The sequence below is a fragment of the Salvelinus fontinalis genome, chromosome 14 (genome assembly GCF_029448725.1).
Source record: "Salvelinus fontinalis isolate EN_2023a chromosome 14, ASM2944872v1, whole genome shotgun sequence".
Classification (NCBI taxonomy): domain Eukaryota; kingdom Metazoa; phylum Chordata; class Actinopteri; order Salmoniformes; family Salmonidae; genus Salvelinus; species Salvelinus fontinalis.
Genome location: NC_074678.1, coordinates 3,557,536 through 3,575,923, shown reverse-complemented (window position 1 = coordinate 3,575,923; position 18,388 = coordinate 3,557,536). Strand labels below are relative to the sequence as shown.

Genomic DNA, 18,388 nt, shown 5'->3' with positions numbered 1-18,388 from the left:
TAGAAACATCTCAAGGATGATCAATGGAAACAGGATGCACCTGAGCTTATTTTGAGTCTCATAGCAAAGGATCTGAATACTTATGTAAATTAGGATATGTTCTTTTTATTTCAAGCATTTGCATAAATATAAAAAAAAACAGTTTTTGCTTTGTCATTATGGGCTATTGTGTGTAGATTGGTGAGGATTAATTTTATTTATTTTTTATTTTTTAGGCTGTACTGTAACAAAATGTGGATAAAGTCAAGAGGTCTGGATACTTTCCAAATGCACTGTAGAATGGTAGACGTCCTTGACGATCATCTTGGTCTCTCTTTGACACCAGGTGCTGTAGATGTCCTGGAGGGCAGCCATTGTTTTAGCTTCACCGTTCAAATAAACACGTAAAGGGATTGTAGCTGCTTTTACAAACCAAAATCCTCTACTGTTCATACTGCATATTCTTTGTGGTAGTCTGTTGACCTGTTGGTTAACTTTGTCAGGGCGTTCACAGTTTACCGCCCCCTGGAGTATTGTGGAGTAGTGGAGGAGGTTCCATAAATATATGTCAATTGTAATGTATTTTTAGTCATGTGTCAGACCCCAGTAAGACTAGCTGTCAATGGGGAATCACATCAAAATGCATACTCTTTCTCTCCCTGTCACTTTCTTTCTTACTCTGTCCCCCCCCTCGCTCTCTGAATTCCTAAGGGATTTTTCATAGTTTTTCGGACAGAATGCTTTCCGGCCCTGAGGGATTGGTCAGGGCTCAAGACTCTCACCCTTCTCTCTTCCTGTGGCGTCCGTTCCACTCAGCCCCTCGCCCTAAAATGGAGCTGGTTGCGTCATCAACCTCAGACTCTCAGGAGGTGGAGGGTTCAGTTAAAACCCAGACACACGAGGGAAACCATTCAGTTTCCTTCCTGGATTACAGCTGTGAACAGACCCCCGACCTTCCCCTCTCTCTCTCTCTCTCTCTCTCCATTCTTACCCTCCATTCCTCTCTTCACGGATCCTCTACCCTTCTCTCTGCATTTTTCCACTCCTCTCTCCACTCGCTGGTCTCCTTGGTGATCCCCGCTCCACTCCTCCTCTCCATTCCTCTCCTCCTCGTTCTCCTGTGTGCTAGGGGCGATGTGCTCTACGGGTTTTGTGCGGTCGCTGGGCTTTGCCCTCCTGCCCCTGGCGGTGTGCTGTATTGTGGCCAACCTTCTGCTGTTCTTCCCTGAACTAAAGATCCAATACGTGCAACAGGACAAACTGTCCAGGCTGGTCTGGTTCATGATGGGCATCGGAGGAGGAGGCGTGTTGGTGAGTAGCTACAGTATAGATCATCCTGTTGTTACTACACCGGCTAAAGTATATGTCATCCTGTTGTTACTACACCGGCTACAGTATATGTCATCCTGTTGTTACTACACCGGCTACAGTATATGTCATCCTGTTGTTACTACACCGGCTACAGTATATGTCATCCTGTTGTTACTACACCGGCTACAGTATAGATCATCCTGTTGTTACTACACCGGCTACAGTATATGTCATCCTGTTGTTACTACACCGGCTACAGTATATGTCATCCTGTTGTTACTACACCGGCTACAGTATAGATCATCCTGTTGTTACTACACCGGCTACAGTATATGTCATCCTGTTGTTACTACACCGGCTACAGTATAGATCATCCTGTTGTTACTACACCGGCTACAGTACATGTCATCCTGTTGTTACTACACCGGCTACAGTATAGATCATCCTGTTGTTACTACACCGGCTACAGTATAGATCATCCTGTTGTTACTACACCGGCTACAGTATATGTCATCCTGTTGTTACTACACCGGCTACAGTATAGATCATCCTGTTGTTACTACACCGGCTACAGTATAGATCATCCTGTTGTTACTACACCGGCTACAGTATAGATCATCCTGTTGTTACTACACCGGCTACAGTATAGATCATCCTGTTGTTACTACACCGGCTACAGTATATGTCATCCTGTTGTTACTACACCGGCTACAGTATAGATCATCCTGTTGTTACTACACCGGCTACAGTATATGTCATCCTGTTGTTACTACACCGGCTACAGTTGTAGTACTGTTGAGTTGACGGTTTAGGGGTCAGGTTAACAAGCGGTTCAGGGAACAAAAGACAGAATAAAAGATCAAGATAATTAAGAGAACTTTAGGGAAGTTATAACAGTTTCATATTTTGGTCTTGTATTTCCTTTCTGATGAAAACACATGCTAATATGAAACAGGTGCTAATCTGACACGGGTATTAATCTGACACAGGCGCTAATCTGACACAGGTGCTAATCTGACACAGGTGCTAATCTGACACAGGTGCTAATCTGACAGGTATTAATCTGACACAGGTATTAATCTGACACGGGTATTAATCTGACACAGATATTAATCTGACAGGTGCTAATCTGACAGGTGCTAATCTGACACAGGTATTAATCTGACACAGGTATTAATCTGACACAGGTGCTAATCTGATTTTAGTAAATCCATGTGTGTGAGGAATTGATCTTTTGCTGTTTTTTGTAAGAGTGGGTTTGAGGCTACATGGCTGTATCCTGGATGTTTTGACCTTCGACCTTCCCTCAGGTGTTTTCCTAACTATGGAGATACAATAGGAGACAAAGGAAAATGGTTGTCAACTCTTCCTCCAACATACCCTAGGAGTTTGATTTAACCAGACACCTACAGTAGATTGGGGGAAGAGTACCCTAGGAGTTTGATTTGACCAGACACCTACAGTAGATTGGGGGAATAGCCACGTACCCCAGGAGTTTTATTTGACCAGACACCTACAGTAGAGTGGGGGAATAGCCATGTACCCTAGGAGTTTGATTAGACCAGACACCTACAGTAGAGTGGGGGAATAGCCACGTTTTTATGAGACTGTTCTATGGAGCATCTTTTTGTTGTTGTTGTGATTAGCGATAGTTTTACAGTTCAGTACAGTACAGTGCTTCAACAACAGAGCTCTTGAGGATACTGTCTATAGATGATGATGGATTGATGCACTGAAATATCACACAAGAACCTGAGACCCCCCCCCCCCGTTGTGTGTCTCTGTAGATGTTCCTGCCTGCCGGCGTATTCATCAGCCTGGGGAAATGTACAGGCTGCTGTTGGAATGAAAGCTTCGTGGTGAGTACTGATGCTTTGGTTACGTCTCGTCATTAGGGCCTTGTGTTTTGTGAGATCATTGTGACATGCCTGGATTTTAAACTTTATTTCAAGCTTTTTTTCATCAAACTCTTCACCACTTTTTTTTGGGGGGGGGGGGCTGTGATCCTATTAATATAATCACTGATATTACAAAGGTCAATTTTAACACTTGTGCTAAAGCTAATGCAAAAACCTAGGTAGGCTATGCTTAGCTAATTATACACAGTGCCATTGTAACACTATTAGCGGGGTACAGTAATGATATGAGAAGGAGGCTTCGTCATCAGGGAGTACAAAGCATCCGGGAAGAGGAGCTGAACCTTATCTGTGTATAAGATGTTTTGTAACAGCCAACATTTCTCCTCACACACCCACACACTCCTCTCATGGGGATTGTTATGCAGCTGTTCTGGGTGTAACAGGCAGGCCTGAACCGCGTGCGTGCGTGCGTGTGTGTGAGAAAGAGAGATTATATATATACTACCGTTCGAAAGTTTGGGGTCACTTAGAAATGTCTGTGTTTTCTATGAAAATATACATCAAATGAATTGCAAAATGAATAGGAAATATAGTCAAGATGTTGACAAGGTTATAAATAATGATTTTTAATTGAAATAATAATTGGGTTCTTTTGTCAAAGAATCCTCCATTTGCAGCAATTACAGCTTTGCGGACCTTTGGTCTTCTAGTTGTCAATTTGTTGAGGTAATCTGACGAGATTTCACCCCATGCTTCCTGAAGCACCTCCCACAAGTTGGATTGTCTTGATGGGCACTTCTTACGTACCATACGGTCAAGCTGCTCCCACAACAGCTCAATAGGGTTGAGATCCGGTGACTGTGCTGGCCACTCCATTATAGACAGAATACCAGTTGACTGCTTCTTCCCTAAATTGTTCTTGCATAGTTTGGAGCTGTGCTTTGGGTCATTGTCCTGTTGTAGGAGGAAACTGGCTCTAATTAGGCACCGCCCAGAGGGTATGGCATGGCGTTGCAAAATGGAGTGATAGCCTTTAAACTATGCCACTTTATGTTTACATACCCTACATTACTCATCTCATATGTATAGACTGTGCTCTATACCATCTACTGCATCTTGCTATCTTGTCATAGCCTTCCTTCTTCAAGATCCCTTTTACCCTGTACAAATCTCCCAATTGACCACCACCAGACCATCACATTGTCTCCACCATGCTTGACAGATGGCGTCAAACACTCTTCCAGCATCTTTTCATTTTTTCGGCGTCTCACAAATGTTCTTCTTTGTGATCCGAACACCTCAAACTAAGATTTGTCTGTGCATAACACTTTTTTCCAATCTTCCTCTGTCCAGTATCTGTGTTCTTTTGCCCGTCTTAGTCTTTTCTTTTTATTGGCCAGTCTGAGATATGGCTTTTTCTTTGCAACTCTGCCTAGAAGGCCAGCATCCCGGAGTCGCCTCTTCACTGTTGACATTGAGACTGGTGTTTTGCAGGTACTATTTAATGAAGCGGCGAGTTGAGGACTTGTGAGGCGTCTGTTTCTCAAACTAGACACTCTAATGTACTTGTCCTCCTGATCAGTTGTGCACCGGGGCCTCCCACTCCTCTTTCTATTCTGGTTAGAGCCAGTCTGTGCTGTTCTGTGACGGGAGTAGTACACAGCATTGTACGAGATCTTCAGTTTCTTGGCAATCTTTGCCTTCATTTCTCAGAACAAGAATAGACGGACGAGTTTCAGAAGAAAGTACTTTGTTTCTGGCCATTTCGAGCCTGTAATCGAACCCACAAATGCTGATGCTCCAGATACTCAACCAGCATAAACATGGCCAGTTTTATTGCTTCGTTAATCAGCACAACAGTTTTCAGCTGTGCTAACATAATAGCAAAAGGGTTCTCTAATGATCAATTAGCCTTTTAAAATTAACTTTGATTAGCTAACACAACGTGCCATTGGAACACAGGAGTGATGGTTGCTGATAATGGACCTCTGTACACCTATGTAGATATTCCATAAAAAATCTGCCATTTCAAGCTACAATAGTCATTTACAACATTAACAATGTCTACACTGTATTTCTGATCAATTTGATGTTATTATAATGGACAAAAAATTTGCTTTTCTTTTAAAAACAAGGACATTTCTAAGTGACCCCAAACTTTTGAACGGTAGTGTATGTGTGTGTATATACAGTATATACTAATGTTTTATATACACTGCTCAAAAAAATAAAGGGAACACTTAAACAACACAATGTAACTCCAAGTCAATCACACTTCTGTGAAATCAAACTGTCCACTTAGGAAGCAACACTGATTGACAATAAATTTCACATGCTGTTGTGCAAATGGAATAGACAAAAGGTGGAAATTATAGGCAATTAGCAAGACACCCCCCAAAACAGGAGTGATTCTGCAGGTGGTGACTACAGACCACTTCTCGTTCCTATGCTTCCTGGCTGATGTTTTGGTCACTTTTGAATGCTGGAGGTGCTCACAGGTTTGCTGTGAAATTTATTGTCAATCAGTGTTGCTTCCTAAGTGGACAGTTTGATTTCACAGAAGTGTGATTGATTTGGAGTTACATTGTGTTGTTTAAGTGTTCCCTTTATTTTTTTGAGCAGTATATATATGTGTATTATAGATGTGTATTACATATGTTTATTATATATGTGTATTATATATGTGTGTATATATATATGTGTATTATATAAGTGTTTTATATGTGTATATTACAAGTATACGTGTGTATTATAGATGTGTATTATGTATGTGTGTGTGTCTGTGTATTATATATGTGTATTATATATGTGTATTATTAATGTGTATTATAGATGTGTATTATAGATGTGTATTATGTATGTGTGTGTGTCTGTGTATTATGGATGTGTATTATATATGTGTATTATTAATGTGTATTATAGATGTGTATTATGGATGTGTATTATAGATGTGTATTATAGATGTGTATTATAGATGTGTATTATAGATGTGTATTATATGTGTATTATAGATGTGTATTATATATGTCTATTATATATAAATATGTGTTACATATGTGTATTATAGATGTTTATTATATATGTGTATTACAGATGTGTGTGTGTGTGTATTACAGATGTGTGTGTCTGTATTATAGATGTGTGTGTGTGTGTATTATAGATGTGTGTGTGTATTACAGATGTGTGTGTGTGTATTATAGATGTGTGTGTGTATTACAGATGTGTGTGTGTGTATTATAGATGTGTGTGTGTGTATTATAGATGTGTGTGTGTGTGTATTACAGATGTGTGTGTGTGTGTATTACAGATGTGTGTGTCTGTATTATAGATGTGTGTGTGTGTATTATAGATGTGTGTGTGTGTGTATTACAGATGTGTGTGTGTGTGTATTACAGATGTGTGTGTCTGTATTATAGATGTGTGTGTGTGTGTATTCCAGATGTGTGTGTGTGTGTATTCCAGATGTGTGTGTGTGTGTATTATAGATGTGTGTGTGTATTACAGATGTGTGTGTCTGTATTATAGATGTGTGTGTGTGTATTATAGATGTGTGTGTGTGTATTCCAGATGTGTGGATCAGTCACGGCAGCGTTAGTTGGGTTGGCCGGGTCAGGGTACTGTTTTGTCATCTCTGCCATGGCCATGTTGGAGGGACCTCAGTGTGAGTGTGCCACCGCTCTGGTATGGTCCTATCCCTTCGCCAACGATGGAGGAAGGTTAGTGCTAATATATAATAATTTATAATAATATATAATAATATAAAATAATTTATAATAATATAAATGTTTCAATAATATATAATCATTTATAATAATATATAATAATTTATAATAATATATAATCATTTATAATAATATATAATCATTTATTCTGGAAATATTCTAGCTATTAAAGCTTCGTTTAGTTTCTGAATTAGAAACAAATGTCTGTGTTTTTCTGTTGTGTGTGGATCGAATCCCCGAGTTGACAAGGTAAAAACCTGTCGTTCTGCCCCTGAGCAAGGTAGTTAACCCACAGTTCCCGAGCGCCAAAGACGTGGATGTTGATTAAGGCAGCCCCCCCCCCCCCCCCCCCCCCCCCGCACCTCTCTAATTCAGAGGGGTTGGGTTAAATGCGGAAGACACATTTCAGTTGAATAAATTCAGTTGGACAACTGACTAGGTATCACCTTTCCCCCAATGAGGGTGGGTCCAGGGTGTCTGCGAGTAACAATAACTTGGCTAAAGTGCATTTAGAAAGTATTCAGACCCCTTGACTTTTTCCACATTTTGTTATGTCACAGCCTTATTATAAAATGGATGAAATTAATAAAAAATCTTCATCAATCTACACACAATAGCCCATAATGACAAAGCGAAAACAGATTTAGACATTTTTTGCAAATGTATAAAAAACAGAAATACCTTATTTACAAAGATATTCAGACCCTCGGCTTTGAGACTCGAAATTGAGCTCAGGTGCGTAATGTTTCCATTGATCATCCTTGAGATGTTTCTACAACTTGAATTAAGTCCACTTGTGTACTCGGTACTGGTACTTGTGTATACAGTGCATTCGGAAATTGCTCACTTGGCATTTAGGCCAAAGAGTTCAATCTTGGTTTCATCAGACCAGAAAATCATGTTTCTCATGGCCTGAGAGTCTTTAGGTACCTTTTGGCAAACTCCAAGGGGGCTGTCATGTGCCTTTTACTGAGGAGTGGCTTACATCTGGCCACTCTACCATAAAGGCCTGATTGGTGGAGTGCTGCAGAGATGGTTGTTCTTCTGGAAGGTTCTTCCATCTCCACAAAAGAACTCTGGAGCTCTGTCAGAGTGACCAAGGCCCTTCTCCACCGATTGCTCAGTTTGGCCGGGCGGCCAACTCTAGGAAGAGTCTTGGTGATTCCAAACTTCTTCCATTTAAGAATGATGGAGGCCACTGTGTTCTTGGGGACCTTCAATGCTCCAGAAATTGGTACCCGTCCCCAGATCTGTACCTCGACACGATCCTGTCTTGGAGCTCTACAGACAATTCCTTCAACCTCATGGCTTGGTTTTTGCTCTCACATGCACTGTCAACTGTGGGACCTTATATAGACAGGTGTGTGCCTTTCCAAATCATGTCCAATCAATTGAATTCACCACAGGTGGACTCCAATCAAGTTTTAGAAACATCTCAAGGATGATCAATGGAAACAGGATGCACCTGACCTCAATTTTGAGTCTCGTAGCAAATGGCCTACTTATGTAAATCGGGTATTTATTTTTATTTTTTATTTTTTTATGTATACATTTGCAAAAATGCTTAAAAACCTGTTTTCGCTTTGTCTTTATGTGATATTTTGTGTAGATTGATGAGGAACAAAAAGTCAATGGGTCTGAATACTTTCCGAATGCACTGTGTAGTGTATTTTGCAATCTGTACGGCACAGCTGTCAATTTTTTGGTCCTTAAATGAAACTGGTATACTTTTTTATTTATCACATTTTTCTTTAACCAATTTTGGTCTTTAATTCAGGGTCGACAGACAACTTCCTTACTTTCTCCCCCTACCACTTGCCTCTTCCATTTTTGCAGTAATGCGGCAATTAGTTGGTTGTAATTTTGGATAGAGCAGATATTTCCATATAGATATAGCTGCATGTGTGACATAACTCCACCAGTCCTATTTATTATACCCCCCCCCCCCCAAAATATAATGTTTTAAAAAACGTTTTCTTTAACTAGGCAAGTCAGTTAACAACATTCTTATTTATAATGACAGCCTACCAGGGAACAGTGGGTTAAGGGCAGAACAACAGTTTTTTACCTTGTCAGCTCGGGGATTCGCTCCAGCAATCTTTCGGTTACTGGCCCAACGCTCTAACCACTAGGCTACCTTCCGCCCCACAATCAATTAGTACATTAATCAATCAATTCCTATATTTGAGTTTAACCATAATATTTGTTGTAATATTTGTTCGGTCTTTTCTGGTGGATTAAAATGCAATTGCAACCAACTTTCTATGGCTTGTTTTTAAAAAAGCAATATTTTGGAGATTATTTCATTTTCAAATAACCGAAAGTGAGAGGTTGTAATCTGAATATATGGGAAAAGGCCAGTCTTGAACAGGAGTGAGCCATTCTTACTAATCTGTTAGAGAACCAGTTCGGATTTAAGCGTATGTTTTGTATGACTGAAGCCTTTAGTGAGAGGTCTAATGATATTAATATTAAATCATTTCTGCCCTCCGAATTCATATTCATTATATAAATAGGCATGTTTAATTTTGTCTGGCTTGCCATTCCAAATAAAATTGAATAAAAACATCACTTTAGTAAATACTATCCACACAAAAAAGTACTATAGTAAATACTACAGTATTATCCGCAAAAAAACTGTATTGAATTTACATATACCCTGTCCGTTCATCTAACACATATCGTAATTTGTGACAACCATAAGTGAAAAACCTACATGCCAAGTATAGACCATATATTGTGTTCCCTACAGGCTATAGAAAATAACAGGATCTCTGAACTATCTGTTCAGATCCCAGACTAACTCTCTGCAGGTGGTAGAACATGTGGTCTTTTAGTATTTCTCCAGTATGTTTCCTGAAGGACAAAGACTTCTATTTCAAATATAATAAAACACAAACACTATAGTAAATACTACAGTAATGTCTGCAAAAACACTTCAGCAAATAGTATAGTATTTCTACCATATTATACTATAGTACTTTTTTCATGTGGGTATTGTCTTTTCTTTTTGCAAAATAAAAGTAGTGTGTAGTGCCAATAGTTAGCTACAATGCTACATGGCAGAAAAGTGTTTAACTACTGAAAACACTACGTAGGTTTAAATGTAGTTTAACTACCAGCAAGTTACTGCAAAATGGAGTTAAATGTTTAACTACATGTAGTTTACCACTCCAACACTGGTTCGGAGTTATGAAATAACAGCCTGTTCTTAACACCTCACAACTTCTAAACTTAATATCAACAATATACACAATACTACCCAATACTACACAATATACACAGTACTACCCAATACTACACAATATACACAATACTACACAGTACTACCCAATACTATCCAATACCACACAACATACACAATACTACACAGTACTACCCAATACTACACAATACTACCCAATACTACACAACATACACACTACTACACAGTACTATCCAATACTACACAACATACACAATACTACCCAATACTACCCAATACTACAGAATATATACACAACACTACAATATACACTATACTACAGAACATATACACAAAACTACAACTTTCCCCCTGTGTTTGTCCACAGGTACCTGTTTGAGCAGGAGACGTGGTCTAAGTGTTCGAATCCCGTCAGCATCGTGGAGTGGAACGTGACCCTGCTGTCCATCCTGCTGGGTCTCAGTGGGTTGGAGTTTATCATCTGTTTCCTACAGGTCATCAACGGACTGGTGACAGCTGTCTGCAGACCCTGCTGCTACAAACAGGACTATACCCTCAACGCCTGAACACACACACACACACACACACACACACACACACACACACACACACACACACACACACACACACACACACACAGATATGTAAATGATACATACACACGCATGCATATAACATAAGATCCAGTGGCATACCCATGAAATGACACATAAAACAGGAGAGTGTACATTAGCAGCTGGGGGAACATTACTTCCCAGACACTCATTATTATCTCCTTATTGGTTTCTAATCAGGAAGTGTGATTTTTCCAGCGAATGTTGCGTCATCTCTGTATGAGGGAGAGATACCTGTTTGAATGTTCAGTTAATTTGTGGTATTCATTACAAAGCACTGTATTATAACACACCGGATGAAAGTTTTGTATTATAAAGACCGCAACAATAGCCTTTTTTATGTCTGTATTTTTTATATTATGTCTTAACACACTGGGCACAGATGTCAGTTCAACATCTAGTTTTGATTTACATTTGGTTGAGTTGTCAACTAAGGTGAATTTTACATGAAATCAACAAAAAGTCATAATAGGTCATAATTAATAAACAGGATAAAAAAATTTAAAATGCAATTTTTGATTTATTTTTTAAATCAGGTGTTTCTCTGTCAAACAGTTTTGTTATATTTTAGTCTTCTGTGATGTATATAAAGTGTAGTATTGGGATGCAAACTCAAAATGTAATACATTTAAACTCTAACCATGTGGTTGAGGTGTATACTTTGAGTTTACACCTCTTGTATACAAAGTAGATTTGTTTAAGACTACCAAGAAACACCAACCTTGTGACCTTGATATAGCCCACTGCAGTAAAATGTTGTAAGTTTGGTGGATAAAAATATTTTTTGCAAATCCAATCAGTTTTCCACGTTGATTGAACATCATCACATTGATTTGTTGTTGTTGAAATGATGTCAATGTATGAGAGTTTTGTCTTTTGTATTAATGTTTTCATTTTAAGTGTATTGTAAATGATTGTCTCACAGATTCTAGATGTTAAGATAAATCAATTTTATATATTTAGTGCATTTGTAATATTTTTATAACGTTTGTGCTGCTTTAAATAAATAAGTATTTTGCATTTCAATTGTTCTGATTATTCCTATTTTGTTTTATAGTAAACATGCTATATTTGTCAAAGTTGTATATTTTGATACCTATTTGAGTAAGTATTTACCAATGGACAGCTATTAAAGTCATAGGCGTAATCCCAAATCGACCCCTAAATCCTTCACTCAACTTCTAATCAATATGTTGAAACTTCCACCTAGCCTATCAGAAGGAAAGGTGGAGCTGTTACAATATGCTAACCTTGTCAAATCCTCTCATATCTCGACAAGTGCATAGGGTTTAGGGGTCCATTTGGTATAGGGCCATACTGCCACATCATTCCATAGACTTCCATAGTTCTGATGTTATACTCCCACTGTCTGGCTCAAATGTAGAACTACAATATTTTAACACCACTTGGAATACGCTGGGCTACAACCATTGGTCAAGAGCAAAAAGTAGATTTGGTTATTGTCATTGACCAGTTAGATTGGGCCAGACCCATTTTAGCCTGGGGAAGAGGTTAGTCATTGACTAATTGGGATTTTTTTGTTCTTGCATGACCTTAGATTACTGAGAGGTCATTGTTGTCCCCTCACGTTACTGGTTGACCCTCAGTAGCCTATGGTGAGGACATGCTGGATTTCCCGTAGGGGAGAGTGGGGTAAGTTGAGCCAAAAGGGTAAGTTGAGCCACCATTGTTTCTTGGAAACACAAAATGAATCACGTGACCAAATATTTAGGAAGAGGTCTTCATTTCATGGCGTCTGTGAAGGAAGAAGCCACATGGGGAAAAGTTGTAAGCAAATTCATTTATTGTGTTAGAGGTTTCATGATGGTTGTGTCCAAACCAAAGTAGATCATGTTAAGATTGTTCTATACATCAGTTGGGGTCTCTATAACCTTGAATATGAGGTCCTAAACCTAGCATGAAAGTGCATACTTGTTCCTGTGTTGGCAAATATAGTCAAATTGTTTGCCTTGGGGTAAGCTGAGCCAATGGTTGAGCCAATGGCAAGTTAAGCAAATTGAAGTGTTTTCTTGCCAGGCATAACGCAAATCATTATTGCTGTGATATGAGGTAACCACAGGGCCTATGTTAAAAGTGTTTAAAAAGTACATAGTGTTTGTTAGGTGTTAAGACGGTGTTAAAAGATGCTTCAAATTATTAAAAGACAAAACAGCTGTTGTGATTGCGTTGAACTGTGTTTGGGAAATAAAAAGGAAGTGGGAACATTGAATTTAATACAGAAATTTGTAGGCGGCTTAACTCACCCTTTCCTCCGGCGCAATTTACCTCATACCCCGGGGTAAGTTGTGCTAAGAGACAAGTTATGTTAACTAAATTATTTCCAGCGATACCCAACCTCCTAAAATATATGTAGATATTTTTGTTAGAAAGAATACTACATTTCCCTTGACTATTCCCGTAAACCATGTTGATTTTCGCTCCGAGTTAGGAAACCACATCGTCATGCTCTGTGTCCTTTTGGGTCTTATGTAAATAGTGTCTGTTTACCAGTGATTGACTGAAGCAACTCATTGTCCTACGATGGGATTGGCCATTGTTGTCAGATATAAAGCTCTCTTTGTGGATTTGGTAGACAAAGTAACAATGGGTAGAATTATGTACACAGTGGCCAGTGTTAGTGTGTGTTGTCTAACTTTACTATCCTTTTGGGTTCCAATAGTCCTCACAGGGATAGAAAAACAAGAAAATAAATAAAAATTAGGACATTTTGCCAGTCCCCAAAAGGAAAAAATAATATATTAGGCTCAGCGGTTAGGTTTAGGGTTAGAATTAGTATTAGGGGTTCAGTGTAGGGTTATGGGTTTGGGGTTAAGGTTCGGTTAGGGAAAATAGGATTTTGAATGAGAATACGTTTATTTGGTCCCCACTTAGAGAGTTAAACCAATGTGTCTGTGTGTACATGTTTGTAGCAGTCAGATAGACATAAGATACTACATACCATTTGGGGAAAATAAGTGATGGCCTTCTCCAGATCAAAGGTCAGAGGTCTGGAGATTCTGTATCGGTGTGTGTTTGTGTGAGGTCACATTGCCCGTTTGTGATTGGCTGTGTGGACCCGTTACCCCAGTATCTATAAAAGGCTGTGAGTTCTGTACAAAAGTCATCTGACTGTCTGGAGCCAAAATGGGGAGTTCTACAGCGAGCCTGTTCCTTCTACTGGGCTGCTTCACCACCGTGTTCTGTATCACACGGGAATATTTTATCGGGATTCAGGAGATTCAGTGGGATTACGCTCCCACTGGGAAAAACATCATCCTCAACAAACTGCTGAAGGAAGATGAGTGAGTAATAAAATATCATTATATATATATATATATATATACACACACACACACAAACACACAGACTGTATATGTAGAAGTTTTGTCATGAAGAAGTAATAAAATATCATTATATATATACACACAGACTGTCCAGATGTAGAAGTTTTGTCATGAAGAAGTAATAAAATATCATTATATATATATACACAGACTGTCCAGATGTAGAAGTTTTGTCATGAAGAAGTAATAAAATATCATTATATATATATACACAGACTGTCCAGATGTAGAAGTTTTGTCATGAAGAAGTAATAAAATATCATTATATATATATATATACACAGACTGTATATGTAGAAGTTTTGGGAAGTTATGATAGGAGTGCTTTAGGAATTAGTTGAACACAGTATTTCCTGTATGCTATACTACAGTTAAATCTACAGCATACAGTGCCTTCACTAAGTATTCACACCTCTTGACTAGTTCCACATTTTGTTGTGTGACAAAGTGAGATTAAAACTGATTAATTTTTTTATTTTTTTGTCATCGATCTTTGCAAAATACTGTCAAAAGTGGAAGAATATTTAGATTATTATTTATATACATTTTTAAAACTAATATAGATTGTATACTATGTAGACTTTTGTTGCAATGAATCCATTCAATAGTCCCTGTGTGTGTATAAATATCCATTATGTCTCTTCTCCTAATCCCCTCCACTCCACTACAGACACGCTGCTACGTTCCTGGAACGCGGGCCCCAGCGGATCGGCAGCGTGTACAAGAAAGCAGTTTACCTGCAGTACACTGACGCCACCTACATAAAGGAGATAACCAAGCCCAAGTGGCTGGGCTTCCTGGGCCCTGTGATGTCGGCTGAGGAAGGGGACGTGATCAAGGTCCATCTGAAGAACATGGCCAGTAGGGCCTACTCCATCCACTCCCATGGAATCATGTACAACAAGACCAGTGAGGGTGAGTGGACGTGGATAGATGTCTAGAATAGTAGAATAGAGGAAAAAATATCCTATAATTATCAACGCAACCTCCAAGACAAAATGGACATTTGCCATAACAGCAGGTGTAACGGATGTGAAATGGCTAGCTAGTTAGCGGGTACGCGCTAGTAGCATTTCAATCAGTTACGTCACTTGCTCTGAGACTTAAATAGTGTTGCCCCTTGCTCTGCAAGGGCCGCGGCTTTTGTGGAGCGATGGATAATGACGCTTCGTGGTTGACTGTTGTTGATGTGTGCAGAGGGTCCCTGGTTCGCGCCCGTGTCGGGGCGAGGGGACGGTTTAAAGTTATACTGTTACATTGATGCTGTTGACCCGGATCACTGGTTGCTGCGGAAAAGGAGGAGGTTGAAAGGGGGGTGAGTGTAACGGATGTGAAATGGCTAGCTAGTTAGCGGGTACGCGCTAGTAGCATTTCAATCAGTTACGTCACTTGCTCTGAAACTTAAGTAGTGTTGCCCCTTGCTCTGCAAGGGCCGCGGCTTTTGTGGAGCGATGGGTAACGACGCTTCATGGGTGACTGTTGATGTGTGCAGAGGGTCCCTGGTTCGCGCCCGTGTCGGGGCGAGGGGACGGTTTAAAGTTATACTGTTACACAGGCAACAGAGATTATGGACTGTGTTGCCCTTTTAAATGATGGATTGTGTTGCCCTTTTAATTATGGAGTGTGGAACCGTCTGTAGATTATGGAATGTGAATCCTATGAATGTAGAGAGTTGAGTGACACCCTCTAATGTGAATCCTATGACTGTAGTGAGTGGAGTGGGGTGGGTAATACTCCTGGCACAAGTCAAATGATAGGGACCAGGGTTCAATCCCTGCGTCCACTTTTCCCACCTGCCTGTATGCCCATCATATTTACATACTATCTCAATAAAGTGTCAAAATCCCCCCCAAGACAAATTGAAGTCAGTCACTGATCCAGATAACTCCCATATTGCCAGGTGCTCTGTACCCGGACGAGACGACGGATGCGGAGAAACATGACGACCGGGTGGATCCTGGGAAGAGCTACACTTACGTGTGGGTCCTGAGCGACACCCACGCCCCTACCAAGGAGGACACCAACTGCCTGGCACGCGCCTATCACTCCCACCTCCACGCACCCCAAGACATCGCCTCAGGACTTGTAGGACCCCTCATCATCTGTAAAAAAGGTACAGGCTTCTTATCGGGCACCTAAACGCTGGTTATGTACAGTAGGTCTGATCTGGTTTTGAACAACATGTTGCACCACTGGAGTGGCGCAGCGTTCTAAGGCACTGTATCTCAGTGCTGGAGGCGTCACTACAGACACCCTGGTTCGATTCCAGGCTGTATCACAACCGGCCGTGATTGGAAGTCCCATAGGGCGGCGCAGAATTGGCCCAGCGTCGTCCGGGTTTGGCTGGTGCAGGCCGTCATTGTAAATAAGAATTTGTTCTTAACTGACTTGCCTAGTTAAAATAAAGGTTAAAAAGAAATACAAAAATGTAAAAAATAAACTGTTTGAGTTTTATGTATAGTCTTATTATAGTCATTGTGGCGATTAAGGAGGGACAGAGATCCTGAGATTACAGAAGAGAATACACACACCATCTCCCTGTGTCATAAAGGCCATAGTATGTTTTCATGTGCATGAATGTTTATTTCTGAGATGCGCAGGTACCCTGGATGTCTATGGTGACAAGGCAGCAGACTACTCGTACGTCCTGATGTTCACTGTGTCGGACGAGAACATGAGCTGGTACCTGGATGACAACATCAAGACCTACTGCACTCAGCCATCAACAGCAGCCAATAGCCCACAACAGCAATCAACAGCAGCCAATAGCCCACAACAGCCATCAACAGCATCCAATAGCCCACAACAGCCATCAACAGCAGCCAATAGCCCACAACAGCCATCAACAGCAGCCAATAGCCCACAACAGCCATCAACTAAAGTAGACAAAGATGATGAAGCCTTCCAGGAGAGCAACCTGATGCACTGTGAGATTATTAACGTAAATAACACTAATACACACACACACACACGCACAATCATAGGCCACTAACACAGTGTGTCCACTGTTTTGCAGCGATCAATGGCTTTGTGTACGGCAACCTGCCTGACCTGAGCATGTGTGTCGGAAACAAGATCCACTGGCACCTGATCGGCATGGGCAATGAGGTGGACGTCCATTCAGTGTTCTTCCATGGCCAGATCCTGACCAACCTTGGTCACCACACAGACGCGGTCAGCTTATTCCCAGCCACGTTCACCAATGTGGAGATGACCGCTGACAACCCTGGTCACTGGCTGCTGAGCTGCCAGGTCAACGACCACCTGATGGGTATGTATGTATTTTACAAGCCAGGGACTGTATCCAAAAAAGCATCTCAGAGAAGAGGCTGCTGATCCATTGTAGGAGCAGGTGTTCCCGTGCCATATGCTATTAGTAATAATGATCTAGAAGGTTAAAATGAATCACCTACTCCGAGATTCTTAGGGCTCAGATAGACAGCCAATCAGAGGGTAGTACAACAACTCCCCAACAAGTTACAAGACATGTCACAGAGTGATTTTGTTTTTGCCAGAGTCAAAGTTAATGTGACATCCCACTGGGCACAAACCGGTTGAATCAACACTGTTTACACATTATTTCAACAAACAATTCATCGAGGAAGACTGATTGGATTTGCAAAAAGTTCCTCAGTGTAAAGAAATATCCTTTCTTCACCCAACTTTCAACCTAAATTCAATGACATGTTGATATTTTTTGGTTGATTTCACAATGAATTCACGTTAGTTGACAACTCAATCAAATGTAAATCAAAACTAGACGTCAAACTGACGTCTGTGTCCAATGGGATAAAGTGATTGTCTTCCTCTGATTTCCTCACCGCAGCGGGCATGCAGGCCCTCTTTGAGGTAAAGAAGTGTTTCCCCGCCGTCCACAAGCCGCGGCCCAGCGGGGAGGTGAGGGAGTACTTCATCGCTGCCGAGGAGGTGCTGTGGGACTACGCCCCCTCACAGGTCAACCACGGCACAGGGAAACCTCTGAACACAGACGGGTCAGTAACATCGCTGTCGTCTGTGGTTTGGGCGCACTTGTTTTGAGTTGAAAAGGGATTTTTGAGTGTGTAACTATTGCCCATTACCAATTTAAACCAGGTCCAAAAAATATAGAAAGGGACTTGGGGGGGGGGGTTGTTTTCTGGTCTTGTATTGGTGCTGATCTGACTGTTACCGTGTTCTTTGTCCCTCCTGAATGTCCTCAGTGATTCAGAGACGTTCTTCCAGAGAGGTAACGATCGTATTGGGGGGAAATATAAAAAGGTCCAGTACAAGGAGTACACAGACAAAACCTTCACCGTGCAAAAGGAGAGAACACCTGAGGAGTTGCACCTAGGGATTCTGGGTAATGTACTACACA

General features: G+C 40.6%; 2 protein-coding genes across 2 annotated transcripts in view; both read left to right on the top strand.

The window, feature by feature from the left end:
* Positions 1 to 856: 856 nt before the first annotated feature.
* On the top strand, positions 857 to 11,716 carry tm4sf18 (transmembrane 4 L six family member 18). The gene is made up of 4 exons (XM_055943793.1): positions 857 to 1,290; positions 3,078 to 3,149; positions 6,717 to 6,865; positions 10,444 to 11,716. Exons 1-4 carry the CDS (start codon positions 1,114 to 1,116, stop codon positions 10,640 to 10,642), a joined length of 597 nt encoding a protein of 198 aa, XP_055799768.1. The 5' UTR covers positions 857 to 1,113; the 3' UTR covers positions 10,643 to 11,716.
* A 2,087-nt stretch (positions 11,717 to 13,803) lies between these two features.
* Positions 13,804 to 18,388, top strand: part of cp (ceruloplasmin) — a 28,261-nt gene continuing 23,676 nt past the window's right edge. Inside the window, exons 1-7 of the mRNA XM_055943790.1 lie at positions 13,804 to 13,992; positions 14,705 to 14,949; positions 15,935 to 16,147; positions 16,635 to 16,961; positions 17,051 to 17,305; positions 17,861 to 18,026; positions 18,234 to 18,373. Of these exons, the coding sequence (XP_055799765.1) occupies positions 13,835 to 13,992; positions 14,705 to 14,949; positions 15,935 to 16,147; positions 16,635 to 16,961; positions 17,051 to 17,305; positions 17,861 to 18,026; positions 18,234 to 18,373 (1,504 nt within the window). The 5' untranslated portion in view covers positions 13,804 to 13,834. The remainder of the gene's footprint in view (positions 13,993 to 14,704; positions 14,950 to 15,934; positions 16,148 to 16,634; positions 16,962 to 17,050; positions 17,306 to 17,860; positions 18,027 to 18,233; positions 18,374 to 18,388) is intronic.

What these genes read in the sequence shown, in the direction of transcription:
- tm4sf18 (XM_055943793.1), top strand. Translation starts at nt 1,114, where the DNA reads ATGTGCTCTACGGGTTTTGTGCGGTCGCTGGGCTTTGCCCTCCTGCCC. An exon ending in TCGGAGGAGGAGGCGTGTTG is followed by an intron (nt 1,291 to 3,077) that starts GTGAGTAGCTAC and finishes GTGTCTCTGTAG; the next exon opens with ATGTTCCTGCCTGCCGGCGT. An exon ending in TTCGCCAACGATGGAGGAAG is followed by an intron (nt 6,866 to 10,443) that starts GTTAGTGCTAAT and finishes GTTTGTCCACAG; the next exon opens with GTACCTGTTTGAGCAGGAGA.